We start from the raw sequence: 18,650 nt of genomic DNA, 5'->3' as shown, positions 1-18,650 counted from the left end.
TAGTCGATAACGCCTTGTTAATAATAACAACAACGTACAGTGGTACCTCGGTACGCGTCGTTAAATCGTTCCAGAAGGTAGGGGGACTTATACCCAAAATGACGAACACCAAACGAAATTTTTCCCCATAAGAAATAAAGGGAATGGAAATAATCCGTTCCAGAGTGTAAGAAATTATTAAAACAATATATTTTTTATATATTTTATTGTTTCCCTTCAACGTGACTTTACCGAAAGAGCTAAGAATATGGATTACTGCAGTCACGCAAGCTTTAAATCAAAAAGAGTTATACAGTGCACAATATTAAAATGCTCTTTTCCAGAACTCTCTGAGGGTCAATTCTGGGTCAGAGGTCACTTCAAAGCACCTCTGAAAGAGTGCTTTGGTATACAGTTTCTTTAAAATGTGAAACGACCTGCTGGTCCATGGGCTGAATGAGAGGAGTCATATTAGAGGGCACAAACTTCACAGTGATGAAGTCGAACTGCCGGCAGCACGCCGTCCTGCAAGCTTGGAGGGTGTGCAGGAGCATTGTCCTGAAGGAGGAGGAGGAGGGCCTTTAGAGGCAGTTGTTGCTTCTCTAAATATATTTTTTTACACTTGGCCCAAACACAACATTGAACCACTCACTGAAAAATTGTCTCGTCACCCAAGCCTTTGAGTGTGACCTCCACGTGACTGGTAACTGGGTTTTTTGTACATTATGTTTTTTTTAAAACCCTCGGGTTCTCCCGAGTGGATGATTAGTAGAGGCTTGAGTTTAAAATCCCCACTTTGCATTGCCACACAACGAGAGTTAGCCTGTCATTCGTTGGCTTGTGCCCTGCCAACGCCATCTCCTCTTGTGTGATATAGGTCCTGTTTGGCATTTTCTTCCGAAACAGGCCTGGCTCGTCACAATTAAAAACTTGTTGGGAAACAAAACCCTCAGCCTCTACAAACTCCCCAAACTCGGTAACGAATTCCTTTGCAGCGTCTTTGTTGGCACTGGCCGCCCTCCCCAATGCCTCACGACACTATGTATGCCAGTCCTCTTCTTGAAATAATCAAACCAGCCATGGCTGGCTTTAAACGCTTCACTAAAATCTTCACTCGTTCCTGGCACGTCTTTTAAAAGATCGGCATGCAACATTTTTGCCTTCTCCCAATTGTAGCCTCTGAAACGCTATCGCCGGCTAAAGTTTTTCGTTCAGCCATATTAATGACAATGTTTCTACTTGCTCTGATGTCTGTGATCTTTGTGTTTGATATAAATTTCACCCCCTTTTGCAACGTTAGCTGATTCGATGGCTTCGTTTTGTTTTCTTCACAATCGTCTAAATTGTTGCTCTCGGCATATACGCGATGCCACCGCAAGATCAGTGTCGCGCACGCCGCTGTCATACTTTTTTCTACGATCTCTTTTTTCACGTCGACAGTGATCCTCGCCATTTTCTTCGCAGCTTGGCTTTCCTCACGAACCTTCTTGAATGAATTGGCAAAAAAATTATCGTTAAAATGACAAAAAACACCACGTGGAAATTCACGGAGAGTTGTAGCAAAAGGGTTGCGCACTGAACGAGATCTACTGGACAGGCAGACTGAGGAGCGGCGCTTTGTTTCAGTCGTGAACGGGGTCTACTGTACGCGGTGACTCATCCCGACCCATACAAGTTGCAGCAAGCGCGTCGTAAGCAAGACGTCGTATCCCAAGCAAGACGTCGTATCACAAGACATTTTTCTCTCGTCAAATACACGACACGTGGACCAAATTCAACATATTCCAAAGCGGTCGTACACCACGGTGCCACTGTAAATGCGTTTTGGTGAGGAGAGTACGATGTTGCTGTGATGTAACAGTCGATAACGCTGGTGTTGTTGACGAGGTACAAGAAGCAATGGTCGCCGCCTCAGAGCTGAATTTGAACGTCCATTTCAATGCTATAAAATACTGTGAATTATTAAGGTCTAAAATATGAAGCGCGGTGGAAGGATGGTGTCTGATCGACTTATTGCAGGTTAGAGATGTTATCCTATTTGTATTGTATAATGTCATTGTAGTGGTGTGTGCATTGTCTTAATCAATAATCTAATGGTGTGAAATGCATTGTGTTTTAATACGCAACATACATAGGGTTCACGGCGGGAGGAGAAGGGGACGGTGGTGGTGTACCAGCTACACCAGCGGCAGCAAGAACGCGCCGGCCACGCCATGTTGCCGCGGTGTCTAGCGGTGCTCCTTCTGGCCTCCGTCGCGGTCCGAGGTAACAACCACCGTGAACGCCGACCAGTCCAGTTCGCTTATTGGCTAGAGCCCTGTGAGCCATGCGGCACTTGAATCGGGTTGCAACCGCAACGAAACAAAAACGTAAATAAGAAACCGCAGCGGCAGCATCCAGCAAGCGTCACCGTGACGGTAATCGTCATTGACGCCGTTGTTCGGCATCGTCTTGTCTAGCATCGTCGTCATCGTCATCCGTAGACGCGTCAGCACCGCCATCGTTTAATCCGTAGTTGTGGCAGCAGGTTTCTGACATCGCGGTTATCAGCAGAGTTCATCATTTGGAGAGGCTAATAGGGTGGCTGGAATCGCCAGTGTTCTGTGCATTGAACAAATGAACAGCCCAGGGCCTGCGCTTGAGCAATGGCGAGCTACAGGAGAATGCCACACGTATCGGAGCATTCATAGCTCGGGGTGAGCAGCTCTATCATGGGATACCTTTTCACCAGTATCAAAGTATTAAATATAACAATAGGTTTGACCCTTTTGACCGGGAAAACAGATGTTATTATATTTTTATTTAAAGCTTTCGTGACTGCAGGGATTCATATTCTTGGTTCTTTCGGGTAAAGTCACCACGTAGAAGGGAAACAATAAAATAATAACAATATAAAACAATAAAATTCCCTTCTATGTGACTTTAGCGAAATGACCAAGAAAACATGTTATTATGTTCAAATACCAAATAGATAACTATCAAGGAATCAATTACTGCATCAACTAGACGTACTTGTGGTGAACATGCAAATAGACATGCTCTGATAAAAAAAAAAAATATATAGTGCATTGTACTCTTTGTTTTTTTCGGTGAAGTCACGTAGGTAAAAAAAATCTATAAACTAAATGAAAACAACTGAATTAAACAACAAAATTAAATGATTTAATTTAGTTGTTTTCATTTATTTTATTGATTTTTTTACCCACGTGACTTTCCCAAAAAAACCAAAGAGTATGAATCCTCGCAGTCACGAAAGCTTCAAATCTGGAACTAGCGCATTGTCTTTGTGCTGTTGTTGGCGTTCCCTGGTCTGACAATGGTGAGGCTAGGCCATTAAGAACACGGCTGTCTCTGGTGTAGACCAATCGCTTTCTCAAAGACAATGCATATAACATTATAGTTCCGTTACTTTTTTTATTTAAAGCTTTCGTGACTGCAGGGATTCATATTCTTGGTTCTTTCGGTAAAGTCACCGCGTAGAAGGGAAACAATAGAATAATAAAAATATAAAACAATAAAATTATCACGACGTTTCGACTGCAACACAAGAAGCAATCATCAGGTGTGAAAAACCACGGCAAGCAATGTTTTTATTATTTTATTGTTTCCCTTCTACGTGGTGACTTTACCGAAAGAACCAAGAATATGAACCAAGAATACAGTTGCGTTATTATTATTAAAGCACTGCATATATTATCAGAGGTTGTTTGCATGGTCACCACACGTACCGTATGTGTGGTCATTTGCAGACTTGGTTCCCTGCAAAAGGTGTCTATTTGGCGTCGGAACATCTTAACACAACTCCTCTTTGATTGCCAGAGAAAGGGTAAAAACCAGTTCTTATTTCGATTTGAAGCTTTCGTGACTGCAAGGATTCATCTTCTTTGGTTCTTTCGGTAAAGTCACCACGTAGAATGAGAATGAAATAATAAAATAACACAAAATTCTCACGACATTTCGGCCACAACGCAAGCGGCCATCTTCAGGTGAAAGGTACAGAACTGTCGGGACGACAGAGCTTCAATGAACGACGTTAAGATTCGTAGCGACTTTTAAGCTGGTTGGGAGAAGTGAGGCACCTCAGCTATTTGATATGTAAACCCCTTTATCAAGGTGCCTCACTTTAAAAGTTGCTACGAATCTTAACATCGTTCACTGAAGCTCTGTCGTCCCGACAGTTCTGTACCTTTCACCTGAAGACGGCCGCTTGCGTTGCGGCCGAAACGTCGTGAGAATTTTATTGTGTTATTTTATTATTTTATTCTCATTCTACGTGGTGGTGACTTTACCGAAAGTACCAAAGAAGATGAAGCAGTTCTTATTTTTATCATAGTGGCAATCGTTAATCGACCCCGGAGGGCGATGGACGCAACTCAACGCCTCCGACCGAGAGCCGCTCACGTTGACCCCCACGAGCCACGCAGTCGTTTGCGTATAGCGGTCGCTGCGCTGCAAGTTCTCGCTTGTTTAAACAAAAACAAAAATCTGAAACAAAATCTGAAAATCCGCTCCGCATCGCACCGCGAAATACGTTTGTCCACGCGGCATTCGATCTGTCTGCGTGAGGGCATGGTGTGGGAGCAGGCGCCCGCGCACAGAATGGCTTTCCCAAGTCTGAGTTGTGCAATTCCCAGTTAGAGATAATAAAAAAACACGTCCCAACATTGACCTCCACGGGTAAAGACAAGCCTCTCAAGTTTGGAGCTCTCCAGGTGCCACAGTGGCTAGGAGATGTCGACTACCTCGCCTGGTCTACAGGAGGTCGTGGGTTAGATCATGTCCCTGAGAGATGTTAACTACCTCGCCTGGTATACAGGAGGTCGTGGGTTAGATCATGTCCCTGAGATATGTCAACTGCCTCGCCTGGTCTACAGGAGGGCGTGGGTTAGATCATGTCCCTGAGAGATGTCAACTACCTCGCCTGGTCTACAGGAGGGCGTGGGTTAGATCATGTCCCTGAGAGATGTTAACTACCTCGCCTGGTATACAGGAGGTCGTGGGTTAGATCATGTCCCTGAGAGATGTTAACTACCTCGCCTGATCTACAGGAGGTCGTGGGTTCGATCCTGACCCTGACGATGCCTGCTGCTGCTGTATATTTGGAGTTTGTGTCTCTCTCTCATCATCATGGTGGCTAAGAGATGTTAACTACCTCGCCAGGTCTACAGGAGGTCGTGGGTTCGATCCCGACCTTGACGCCTGCTGCTGCTGTATATTTGGAGTTTGCGTCTGTCTCTCACCGTTGTCCCGTGGATTTTTCTCCCAGTCCTCCAGTTTCTTCCTCCACATTTATAAACAACATCACGCATTCAGAGTTTCTTGGCTGCTATACATTTCCACACAATGACAAGTCATTAAGTTGGGCTATCACTTGTGGCCAGGTCGCTTCTGACAAAGAGCCACATAGCTCAGTGGGGCCTTACCTTGATTAATAAGAAAAATAGTTTAGTTTTTATCGTGTATGTTTTATGGAATTTCCGATCTTGCTGCAATTGCAATCTGCTGGATGACATGCTCCGGTATTTTCTTATTAAAACCTGATAAGTACAAGTTAACGACAACATCCCTGCCCAATCATTTCAGAATCAGGGATCTTGATTTATCCTGGAGGAATTCGCTGAGCTATGAAGCTTATTTTTTTTTGTTTAACTCAGGTGCCCCCCCCTCCCCAGGATTCTGTCGCACAAGGGGAATTACCCGAGTTAAAGGGCAGCTCAGCAAGAACAGCGGCAAGACGAGCGTGAGCAGCGGCCTCTGCGTTCGACATCTGTGATGGGCGTGAACCGGTCTCTCTCCTCATACTAATTCATAATAACGGTTGTTTTTGGGTTAGATAGCGTTTTCTTTGGTTCTTTCGGTAAAGTCACGTAGAATGAGAATAAAATAATAAATTGATAAAATAAAATAACACAATAATATTCTACGTGACTTTACTGAAAGAACCAAAGAAGATGAATCATTGCAGTCACGAAAGCTTTAAATCGAAATTTAGATTGCGTTATTTATAAATGTGCCGTAACCCTCCACCACCCGACACGGGCAATTAGCAAAAAAAAGTGTCACGTTGACAAAAGACAAATAGTTCACTACTTTAGCCCCCCCGGTGTGTTGAAGAGTGAATCCACAACATTTACAGTGTGAGTAGTACTGTGACGTTTCGCTGGTAATTGCATCCAGCATCACCGGGCAATTCGCCAGAATGGTGAAGCCCTCGCTTGCTCCCGGTCTTAAATAGAGCAGCAGCAGGGTGACGTCATCATTTAACTCATATCAGGTGCAGTGATTAGAGGCGGAGGGGGGGGGGATTGTAATTATATAATCGATTGGTAATCAGTCAATGGTTATGATTAGTAATGAGTTGTAGATTAGTAATTAGTTGTAATGTGTGTTGTTGTGATTATATGCTAGGTTAGTAATCCGTTAATTAGCATGTGTTTCCCCTATAAGGAATTGTAATATGTATTATTTAATAATACTCAAACTGTAAATGTTGTGGATTCACTCTTCAACACACCGGTGTGGGGCTAAAGTAGTGAACTATTTGTCTTTTGTTAACGTGACACTTTATTTTTTGCTGATTGGCCGTGTCGGGTGGTGGAGGGTTACGACACATTTATAAATAACGCGATCTAACCCAAAAACCATTATTATGAATAATATTGGTCGCGAAAGCCTACTACGTGTTAAACTCTCTCTCTCATCTCTTCCCGTGCAGATGTAACGTTCGCAGCAAAGCTCCGGCTCTCCCTGCAGGAGAGGCTGGACGTGACGGAGGGGGTGAGCTTGACCATCAACTGCTCTTTCTCACCGCCGCCGACCGACCCGAATCACGTCATCGTCAAGTGGTCCGTGTTGCCCGCGTTCTACTCGAAGAACACGCCCATCGGCGGCGTCATCCAGGTGACGGGTGGACCTCATCCCGGCTCTAACTTTGAACGACTTGACTCCCCCGTCCGTGTCGCCGCTGGCATTGACACGCCGCGGTTTCTGTTTAACCGGCGGCGCGTTATTTGCGCGTGTTTGTTTTGCTCCGGAGGAGTGACGGTGTCACTCAGTGACCCAGCTAACGTCTCATCGAGTGCCACTTTTTTTGTTTTAAATAAGGATCTTGTTTTAAGAAGTTTGCCTAATTTCGTAATTGAACGGCTTCCTATTGAATGAAACTGGCACACCCAAGGGGTAAAGCCCCACGTGCACAAGGAAAGAGCGTGCGATGTTCCAAACAAATAAAGTGGGCTCTTTGATTATCCGCACTAACAGATCGGGAAGACGGCCGTGGATAATTCAAAGTCACGGATAATCCATAACTTTAACCAGTTTCTGTGGATCTCTCTGCTAGAAACCACTAATATAAGTTATACATTACTAGACTTAAGGCTTTCGTGACTTCACGAGTTCATATTCTTTGAGTCTTTCGGTAAAATTTCGATTTAAAGTTTTTGTGACTGCAGGGATTCATCTTCTTGGTTCTTTCGGTAAAGTCACCACGTAGAAGGGAAACAATAAAATTATAAAAAGAAAACAATAATGTTATTATGTTTTATTATTTTATTATTTCCCTTCTTTCGGCAAAGTCACGTAGATAGGTTCATTTTCTTTGAACCTATCTGCGTGACTTTTACCGGAAGACCCAAAGAATATTTACATGTCACTGACGAGACGCGCATGCCGAGTGATAACACTTTACTGCCCCTGCCCAGCAGAAGGCTCCGCCCACTTAAGCGGATGACGACGGGGCCACAGCCAATCGGGCATCAATCAAATCGCGGCCGAATTCGTACGCTGCAGGAATTAAACAATAAAAAAGTCGTACATCGCGAAACTTCGCCGCCTCCTCCGCACCGGAGTCTGGGAACGCTGCGCGAGCCGCCGGGAGCCGCTGTGGGATGCTCGGGAGACACGGGCCGGAGACGGGCGGGCGGGCGGGCGGCAACACCGGATCACGGCCTTTCCTTTTTTCTCGTCCGCAGATCTACAACTCGGGCGTCGACGTCGTCGGGGTGGCCGCGCTCGTGGGCGACGTGGCGAAGGGCGACTGCTCCGTGAGGCTCCGGCGCGTCTCCGCGGGCCTCGGCCCCGTGATTGGGTGCATGGTGGTCTGCGGGCGGTGCAACACGGAGGACGTTGCAGTGGCACGGGAGGCGACGCTGAACGTGACGGTCGCAGGTGAACGGAGCGAGCGGCGTTTTGGGGGGACCGTCCGATCACGAAGGGCCGCTTGGCAAAAGATGGGTGGGTGGGTGTGGGTTGGTTTTATTCTAGATTTGAAGGGGACTCCAAAAACCTCAACGGTAACTCCACCCAACCCCGGTCAATTAAAATCCAAAGGGGCATCCTCTTAAAAAAATCCGTCCCCAATAAACAAGGCACCGCCAGTGAACTTGAAACCAACGCCGGGACCATCCTTTCAACATCACCAATCCATATCGACGCCTTAATCTGGCTCACAATGCCTAAACTCCCGCCATTAGACACTTTTTTTTCCAAATGTTTTTTGCTGTGGTTTTCACACCTGATGATGATCGCTCGCGTTGCGGTCAAAACGTCGTGATTTTTTGCTATTTTATTTTTACCTACGTGACTTTACCGAATAGAACCAAAGAGTGTGGGTTGGTTTTATATATCTACGGGAACATTTTTGGCGGTCTCATGATGATGAGGAAAAGAAGAGGCTGCTTTTTTTACCCCTTTCCGTTCGTCACGTCCTGAAGATGTTGCAGACGCCACTGCCGCCGTCTGTTGAGCTTGGGACTCTCGGTCCAAATTAGGCGACCGGACACACGGGTACCCGGTTTGTTCGTATCTCTGAAAGTTCCTAGTAGGACGTTCGTAAGTAGAGGAGTCCCTGTGATCAATTATTATAATAATAGAAATTATCTTCTTTGGTTCTTTTGGTAAAGTCACGCAGATTGAGAATAAAATAATAAATTGATAAAATAAAATAACAATAATATTTTATTCTCATTCTACGTGGTGACTTTACCGAAAGAACCAAAGAAGATGAATCCTTGCAGTCACGAAAGCTTTAAATCGAAATATAAATTATATTTGTAAATTCTGATATCGCGTTTAGCATCTATACACGCTAGCATAATGACTCCCCCCACCGCCCCCCTTTAACGAGGATTCCTTTAGCGCTCACTTTTCCCAGGGGGCCGCACCTCGAGCACTGAGGGAGGCCTGCCTGCAGTGTGCTGGTGGCGTGCGCGCGAGGGGAGAATTCTCGTGTAGCACGATTCACCCGGGCCCGAGGGATGAAGCCGGTGTCATCCCGTGCGACGGCCCGAGCGGGGAGCAGCGGCGTTGGCGGTTAGCGCTACGCTGCTGCTGCTACGAATCTGGCGGCCCGAGTTCGATTCCCGTTCGCGGCCAACGCCGGTGACGGTGATTTGATCCGGCGTCGGCCTGAAACGAGTTTCCGGTGCGGTTTGCAAACTTCGCCGCTGGGGAGACAAAGGCGAGCCGGGCAGGCGTGGTGCTGGACACCCACCCGCCTGGTTGTAGTGTGCCAGCTTTCATAGCCGCTGCTCGCTAGCGGCACTTGACCTAACCGTCTGTCGAGGCTACGCCTTTGATACCCTTGAGCGTCCTGCGTGATAACGTCGCACGTTTTGGTGCACATCGGTCGACCCCACGGCGCCTGCTGCTGGGTCTGTCCCCGTGACCTACCGCCAGTCTTAAAGTGCGCCGAGCCTGGCGACAAGCGCCGTGTTGTTGTTGTCGACGCCCTTAGAAGAGAGCGTGCGGGGTTAGAGTGATAACGGTGAAGATGCCCCCCCCCTCCCCCCGGTGAGCCGTGTCCAGGCAGTGCCACGTTTTAGCGATTGATCCTCCTGCCTGCCTTGCCGCAGGCGAAGTTTCAAGTTTTTTTTTTCATTTCATTTTATCGGGCGCGGCCCTGCGAGCCGTGCGGCTCTCAGGTCGGGTGCAGCAACAACAGCAGCGAACGAACAAAACGCGAAGCCGCGTTGAGCCGGTGGCGCCGCGTGCCGGTCTCACCGAGCCCCTTCTCCGTCGCCGCCCCGGTTCTCTGTCAGCCCCGCGGCGGCACGTTGGCGACGCCGCCTCCGACCCCACAGCGACCGCGCCGCTCCCCTCGCCCACGAAGGGGACGTGGCTGGTGGCGGCGGTGGTAGAGGCGGTGGCGGTGGCGACGTTGACAGCGCTGGGCTTGGTGGCCGGGGCTGCTGCCTTCGTCGCCGCGTTCGTCTGCAAGGTGTGCTGGCGCCCGCCACCTGTTCTGTATTTTGAATTTGTGGTGTCTCTCATCATCACGGTGGCTAGGAGATGTTAACTACCTCGCCCGGTATGCAGGAGGTCATGGGTCTGACCCTGATGTCTGCTGTACATTTGAAGTCTGCGTCTCTCTCTGTCTTTCTAAACACGAGATTTTGATCCTGTCCATAGTAGAGTTTGTTTGGGTGAGATCGTGTAAATATAAATGCTCTGTCGTTAAACCCGCCATCACCTGACACAGCCAATTAGTAAGGTTTGTGTCACATAAACAAAACGTGCTAAGTAGTTACTCGTTTATCGTGTAGTCTATAGTGTACTGTACAGTGTAGTGTATAGTGTAGTGTACAGTGTAGTATACAGTGTAGTCTATAGTTTAGTATACAGTGTAGTGTATAGTGTAGTCTATAGTGTAGTATACGAGTTCAACACATACCGTTTGTGTGTTGGAGCGTGAACCCACTACAACATTTACAATTATAGTGTAGTGTATAGTGTAGTATACTTGTTCAACACTAACTCGTTGTGTGTTGTAGCGTAAACCCACTACAACATTTACAATTATAGTGTAGTTTATAGTGTAGTGTAGTATACAGTTTAATGTATAGTGTAGTGCATAAAGTAGTATACTAGTTCAACACTAACTGGTTGTGTTGGAGAGTAAATCCACTACAACATTTACAATTATAGTGTACTCTTTGGTTTTTTCGGTAAAGTCACGTATAAATAAGAAATAATGAAATAACATAATAGCGTACGACGTTTCGGTTGCAACACAAGCAGCCATCATCAGGTACAGAAGAGCTAAATTTACGAGACAGGGGAGACACATAACCTCAGATGTATACACAGACACCCAAGTAGGGGGAACTAACACAGATACAACAGGGGACACAGAGAGAGAAGCATACCAGACAAACAGGGTTTAGCACAATTTTTGGAAACCATGTAAAGCAACACAGTCGGTCGGTCAAAACACAATTAACGCATAGTCCGGTTGATCACGCAATTTCAAAAGATTGCTAAATTGCAAGTAAAGTATGAAACTCAAAATACAGACACACACACACAGACAACCAAGTGGAGCGAGCCAGCACAGAGACAAGCACACAGCAAAGCCGCCCCAAACAGGCAGAGAAGGCAAGGCTGAGTGACAATGGGACAAAATCAGCACGAGGCATGCACGGAGCAAAGCAGGGCGCGGCAGCACACAACATTTGTCTGTGTTGCTTTATATGGTTTCCAAAAAATGTTCTAAACCCTGTTTGTCTGGTATGCTTCTCTCTCTGTGTCCCCTGTTGTATCTGTGTCAGTTCCCCCCTACTTGGGTGTCTGTATATACATCTGAGGTTATATGTTTCCCCTCTCTCATAAATTTAGCTCTTCTGTACCTGATGATGGCTGCTTGTGTTGCAACCGAAACGTCGTACGCTATTATGTTATTTTATTATTTATACGTGACTTTACCGAAAAAAACAAAGAGAGAGAGAAAAAACCTAGAAAACTTATAAACGTATTGCAAAACAACAGAGTCAGCTAACATAACAGTAAACAACAACCCACCTGGTTGATAACCTTCTTCCAAAGATTGCTCAATCTGAGATAGAGACAAAACACAGACACGGAGACACATAGACAGAGAGAGATAACACAGAGACACAGAGAGAGATACACGCATAGGCACACAGAGATACAACGCCTCTGTGTCGAGGCCTTAAATAGAGAGAGAGGGGGGGTAGAGAAATTAGCAAGTCAATGCAAGGCCGTAGTCATGGAGTCAACATTGGGGGGGACCAAATCTTCCAGGGGGTCTGGGAACCCCCCCAGAAAAAATGTAAATTTGAAAACTAATTTCCTGCCATTTCCTGCGTAAAATATTAACAAATTTCACTAACACATGGGATGGATTGTGTTTATTTGATACAATAATGTCTAAGTGTATTGTATTACATTGCTCTGTTTTTACTTTTTTTACTTTTCTTGTTTCATAGTATGTAATGGCAGAGATTAGGGATTCATAAAGTACAACGCAATCATATAAACAGAAATCTATGCATTGTTATATGAAGACAAGTCCAGATTTTGTGGCCAAGGTTTAGCAAATTGTTGTTTTTATTAACATAGCATAGAAATTTTTATTTAGAAAACATTTTTATAGCAATATTATATATTACTATAGCAATATATTTGAGGGGGGACATTTTGAGCATATTTGATAATTGGGAGGGTTGTGTCCCCCAATATATACAATAATTATAATATAATAATTATTATATATGATAATAATTATAATATATTATATTACATTTCGTAACTGTACTCAGTTTGTTTGATTAAGTGTGCTTTCTCTCTCTCTGTGTGTGTGTCCTCGTGTTATTATTATTTACTGCAGTCACCAAAGCTCCAATCTCTCATTGACACAAGGCCGTAATTATAATATATTATAATAATTATTATATATAATTATTATATATGATAATAATTATTATAATAATTATAATTATTATCATAATTATAATATATTATAATTATGATAATAATTATAATATATTATAATATATTATAATTATTATCATATATAATAATTATTATCATATATAATAATTATTATAATATATTATAATTACGGCCTTGTGTCAATGAGAGATTGGAGCTTTGGTGACTGCAGTAAATAATAATAACACGAGGACACACACACACAGAGAGAGAAAGCACACTTAATCAAACAAACTGAGTACAGTTACGAAATGTAATGCAATGCAACACAGAGAGTCGATCAACACACAAATAACGCATAGCCTGGTTGATTACTTTCTTACAAAGATTGCTCAACTAAGCAAGAGAATTGAAGCAAACGCGATCAGGCGAGGGCAGGAGGCAAGAGCCCACGTGGCTAGGCCCCGCGCTGTAAAGTTCCAACCTGGACATCGCTTCCATGCTCGCTGATACTCAATTGACATCCCTACGAGAGAGATAGCGAGGCTCTACCTCGGTAAACAACAACAACAACCACCACAACCACAACAACAACAACTACCACCACCACAACCGCGATGAGAATTTCTCACCTCGGATTTCAGTTCACGCGCGAAGCTGCAGCTTCCTGTTTCCTTGTGACGTCACGCAGCAGCAGGTGGCTTGACGTCCCTTCCGGGCTACGCGCGGTGCAGTCACCGCGCGTAGCTTTGCCCAAATAAGGATTGGCACCGGAACAGAAATCGGCAGCGGCCGAACGGAGGTGACGTCACGCTCAACAGAGAGCGGTGGTCGCGGGGTGGGCGACATGACGTCACTAGCAAGGCCCACCGCCCCCTGGCGTTTGACGCCGATGAGGGTCACGCTGAGCGGTGACGTTAGAGAGCAGGGGTCAGTTCAAGTTTGTTGACAGAAGGGGAGCGGCAGTGACGTGGTGAGCGCTGCGCTCCCGACCAGCCGAGTTCCATTCCCGCTCGTGGCCAACACCGCCAGTGATGATTTTCTGAACCGGTCCTGAGCCTCCCCTACGTCGACTCAGCCTCAAACGAGTACCCGGTGCGGTGTGTAAACATCGCCACTAGGGAGACAAAAATGCAAAAATGCATTTCAAATGTAGTCTCTTAAATTACCTCCTTGCTATGAAGCAGATCAACAGACACGACATCTTTCATTTATCGATCTCTCCACGAAACAAAGGAATGTTTTACACAAACTATAACTAGCACAGCCTTCTGAGAGTGCATTATTGATTCAGTGCAAGCCACCTGTGGACCCTTATTGGTGCACAGCGTCTCAAAAGCAGCCGGGCTGCTTCAACCGATAGTTTCGGACATCCAGACGTTAATCAGCAAAGAGCATTTCTAGACCTAGTTAGACAAAATCTACGTCAACACGTAATACAAAATTATAATTCATGTTGTAGAGAATGTATCTCCTCTACGTGTAACTTTTGAGTGGTATGCCTTGTCACTGATGAATGATACGAGTGTGCTCCCTATTTCCAAGACAATGAGTTGCTCCAGAGGGAGATGCTTCCTGAAAACACAAAAACACACTTTGACCTGTATCACAAGAACAATGAGTCTCACCCGAGTTATCTATATAGGTTACTTCTAAAAGACACACTTTGTCCTAACATCACTTAATCAATGTTTGACCCTTATAGACAAAATGTTTTTAACAAGACGATATTTGAAAAAATACACACCGTCTGCTTAACAGTGTATGTACAACATACTATTGCGCCATTCAAAACGAGTAGGCCATTGCATGCTGGCGTCTGGGTCAAAATTGAGCAAATTCCAAACATTACCTACAAACTCCACAACTGAGATGGCACGTCAGTGATCGCCCCCTACTGACAGGCTCTTGTCCACATGCAGGCCGGTGCAGGGCCACCACCTTGTGCCACACAGGGGCAGCTGCTACTTGGGGGTGCTCTTCGAGTGTTTGAGACGAGATACGATACAAAACTCCGAATTGCCAGAGGCGATGAAGCAAGCACCATATAAATGGAATTATTAGAACCTTGTGAATGCTTGGGAGCTTATTGGCTCTCGCTCCTGGTTAGAGATCTACCCAACCCACAGGTCCACAAAGACTGGCCGCTCTTACCCTGCAGGTTGCACCTAGGAATTGAGTGTTCAACTTCACATTCTTGTCATTAAAGGCCTGTGACAAAGGTGCATCTATTGGAGCGACATCGTCTCAAGCTTACACATCTACCGGGTCTCCATTTGACTTTGTATTGTCTCGGAGGAAGTCCACCCACACCTCCACTTCCACAAACTGCTGGGAATTGCCTCGCTCTGCCTCGCAGTCAGAATTCTCCTCTTGCTTCACGTTGCCTCCATCGATGTGAAGGTCCGATATAGGAGTTGAATCTTCATCTTCACATTTTACCTTCACTTCTTCGCTCTTCACCATCACTTCTTGACATTTCACCTTCACTTCTTCACTCTTCACCATCACTTCTTCACATTTCACCTTCACTTCTTCATATTTCACCTCGATACCTTTAAAAGTGTCCAAGCTGGGATTTTCTTCCGTTTCTTGTTTCATGAGGAATGGGCTCATTGCGGCACTTTGACTTTCACAAGCTGATTTCAGACTCCACTCCTTGTGGATCTTCTGATGCTTGTGTGTTCTCTGGTGTACATGAAGAGTTGGTGACTGTGCAAACGCCATCCCACACACACTGCACTTGAAGGGTTTCTCTCCTGTGTGTGTTCTCTGGTGTGTTACAAGAGTAGATGAATGTGCAAACACCTTCCCACACACACTGCACTTGAAGGGTTTCTCTCCTGTGTGTGTTCTCTGGTGTGTTACAAGAGTAGATGAATGTGCAAACACCTTCCCACACACACTGCACTTGAAGGGTTTCTCTCCCGTGTGTGTTCTCTGGTGTGTTACAAGAGCAGATGAAACTGAAAAGGCCTTCCCACACACACTGCACTTGAAGGGTTTATCTCCTGTGTGAGTTCTCTGGTGTACATGAAGATGTGGTCAATGTGCAAACGCCTTCCCACACACCCCGCACTTGAAGGGTTTCTCTCCCGTGTGTGTTCTGTGGTGTCTTTGAAGATCTGATGACTGTGAAAACGCCTTCCCACACACACTGCACTTGAAGGTTTTCTCTCCCGTGTGTGTTCTCTGGTGTTTTACAAGAGTAGATGACTGTGCAAACGCCTTCCCACACACACTGCACTTGAAGGGTTTCTCTCCTGTGTGAGTTCTCTGGTGCCGTGTCAAATTTCCAGTACGATCCGTGCTGTATGCACACTGGTCGCATTGTTGCCTTTTTGCACTGATCTGCGCCGAGTGCCTTTGCTCCATCAGACAAATTCTGCAGAGGAAGCGACAGCTGCAGACAGAGAAAAAAAAACAATCCACACCATATCAGTATTGATGCACAGAGGAATGCATATATACACAGTAACACGTGACTAAAGCGTCTATGCTTATTCATATATTCATGTTGTAGTGAAAAGATGTCCCAAATTCATCACACGGGCTGTTATTGCACACAATGAGAGGGCAAATGGTCGTAAACATTCCTGGAAGCCCTCGTATCTTCAAAATGAATGTCAACCCAAAACTCCGAGCACACAATTTCGGCTGTCTGGCTTCAAATGGAATATTTATGAAAGCTAAATTCAGGTGACATAGCAAAGGGTGTTGAAAATAATACTATTTGTGTTATGCAGAAACGCACAAATTAATGTTCAATCGAAACTTAGAGGTGTGAAGCCAGGCACAGATGTCCTTGAATGCTGGGATGAACAGTTCCGACTTCAGCTGCACGTGTGCTGTGATAACTTCTCGACTACATTCTTAGAAAGAGTAGCAGAGGAAAACAAAAATAAACTACGGTTTTGATATAACCTCCGTGCTCAATAGAGTTAATAGACTTTACTGCAAATACTAACTTGACCCTGTCACACACTCAGAGGTGGAGCCAGGATTTTCAGGTAGGAGGGGCAACCCCTTCAGCAATGAAAAATGATAGGAGTTGTTAGTAAGTAGGGAGTTGTTAGTAAGGAGTTGATAATAAGTAAGGAGTTGTTAGTAAGAAAGGAGTTGTTAGTAGGGAGTTGTTAGTAAGTAAGGAGTTGTTAGTAAGAAAGCGGTTGTTAGGGAGGAGTTGTTAGTAAGTAAGGCGTTGTTTGTAAGTAAGGAGTTAGTGAGGAGTTGTTAGTAAGTAAGGAGTTGTTATTAAGTAAGGAGTTGTTAGTAAGTAAGGACTTGTCCTATGCTTTTTATTAGACGCGTGTGAAAGGCATGGCGCTCGCTGAAGGCGTTTGCCATCAGGGAAGTCGTGTGCTGTATACGCAACTGCGCACAATTCTGTGAGTTGTTTGTAACTGCTTTGCCGTTACTTATTGCCAATTATGGACTCGGACTGTTGTCCAATCATAGAGTCCCTGGCACGTAATAATATGCCACACGGTGGCAGCGGGAATCGCAAAATGCTGATTTATCTATATATATAAAAGAGAAATGTGTGGATACGTGTGTCTGTTCGAAATTGTTTAGCATACTTCCCAACATGCTAGACATTTGAGATTTGGCATGTGGGTAGGTTCCATAGGGTACACAATGAAAAAAGAATAAAAATAGACTTTTGTTTTTTGGTGGGGGGGTGAGGGATATGATCATAGAGTGTGTGATGTCAACCCGCAACACACCTGAGTTAAGCGCTCCGTAATGCTTACCCCTTCCATATGGCTCTTCGCGCGCCGTACTTCTAGAGCTGTTAACAGCGTGCCGGGAGATTTTAGGTGGTGCTTCGCTCCTGGCCGATGAAGCCATTAGCTTCTCGGAGTTTCAATACATATCCGTGCGAAGAACGGGTACAACGGCTATCTTAAATATGAAGCAGAAATTACATCAGTTTGTTTGTGTGAAGCAGCAAAACCGCTCCAACGCTGAGGTCTGGCGTCATGAAATTTTCACAGCTTATGCTGTCTGGAATTTCTAAGTGAACGCCACTATTTTCAGCTCGCCACGTCATTCCCCTCCTGAGTGGCCAAAATCGACCTTGCGTAGAAGTGGATTAAGGTTAAATTTCCTTGAGTGAAAACATCCGATTTAGGTAACTTAATTTGTTTCGGATATTTTCCTTCGTGCGAGCATCAACATTTACGGGTTTTTCAGAGAAATATAAGGGAATATGAAATGTTTCCAAGACAAGAATCCAAGTCCCGAGCGAAGCCGGGTAGTGAAGCTAGTTACTAATAAACCCCAAGGATCCGATCGAAATTAGAGATTTCGATCGGATCGTTGGGGAGGAACGTGCCACCCCACCCCTAATGGCTCCACCACTGTCACGCACTGGCATGGTTCACAGGTGGTGGTGTGTCCAGACCCACGCCTGGCCACCTTCACCTGCTCAGTATTAATGCTTCCTCACTCCACCAAGTAATTCATTGAGGATAAATCAACGCAGTCGAGGCTGCATGTCTCTCTCACTCTCCCCGTGGTCGCATGGATTTCCTTCCTGATCCCCGGGTTTCCCCTCCACATGTAGAGAGTGAACACCGCCACGCATCTAGAGTGAACACCGCCACGCGTCTAGAGTGAACACCGCCACACGTCTAGAGTGAACACCGCCACACGTCTAGAGTGAACACCGCCACGCGTCTAGATTGAACACCGCCACGCTGTTGACAAGCCCCACCTTGTTGTTGTGGGCAGGTCGCTTCTGAAAACAAGAGCGGTTTGAGCAGCTCAACGTGGGCGTGGCCTGGTAAAAAAATAAAAAAATACAACTGTGATTATTTAAAACAAAACAAAGTTACAGAGTAGCGAGCCAGGTGAAGAGAAATTTAAACTAAAGCAAGATACTCTTCGGTTATTTCGGTAAAGTCACGTAGAAAAAATAAATTAATTAAATAATAGTTTCAGTTTCACTTTATTTGGTATAGCCCTGTGAGCCATTCGGCTCTTGAATCAGGTGCAAT

General features: G+C 45.3%; 1 protein-coding gene across 1 annotated transcript; it reads left to right on the top strand.

Moving 5' to 3' along the window:
• The first annotated feature begins 435 nt into the window (after nucleotides 1-435).
• LOC142915385 (uncharacterized) lies at nucleotides 436-8,823 on the top strand. Its single transcript, XM_076061217.1, has 4 exons — nucleotides 436-519; nucleotides 2,115-2,244; nucleotides 6,695-6,879; nucleotides 7,950-8,823. The coding sequence occupies exons 1-4, from the start codon at nucleotides 436-438 to the stop codon at nucleotides 8,319-8,321; spliced, it is 771 nt and encodes a 256-aa protein (XP_075917332.1). The 3' UTR covers nucleotides 8,322-8,823.
• Nucleotides 8,824-18,650: the final 9,827 nt, after the last annotated feature.

The sequence above is a fragment of the Petromyzon marinus genome, unplaced genomic scaffold, assembly GCF_048934315.1.
Source record: "Petromyzon marinus isolate PM22_M1 ecotype Great Lakes invasive population unplaced genomic scaffold, UKy_Petmar_22M1.pri1.0 PM_G_Scaffold_30, whole genome shotgun sequence".
Classification (NCBI taxonomy): domain Eukaryota; kingdom Metazoa; phylum Chordata; class Hyperoartia; order Petromyzontiformes; family Petromyzontidae; genus Petromyzon; species Petromyzon marinus.
Note: the sequence above shows the minus strand (reverse complement) of the source record. Positions and strands in the feature narration are given on the sequence as shown.

Excerpts from the sequence above, each read along its gene's own strand:
- LOC142915385 (XM_076061217.1), top strand. The coding sequence starts at position 436 with ATGAGAGGAGTCATATTAGAGGGCACAAACTTCACAGTGATGAAGTCG. Across the intron at positions 2,245-6,694 it reads GGCCTCCGTCGCGGTCCGAG|ATGTAACGTTCGCAGCAAAG; the intron begins GTAACAACCACC and ends CTTCCCGTGCAG. Across the intron at positions 6,880-7,949 it reads CCATCGGCGGCGTCATCCAG|ATCTACAACTCGGGCGTCGA; the intron begins GTGACGGGTGGA and ends TCTCGTCCGCAG.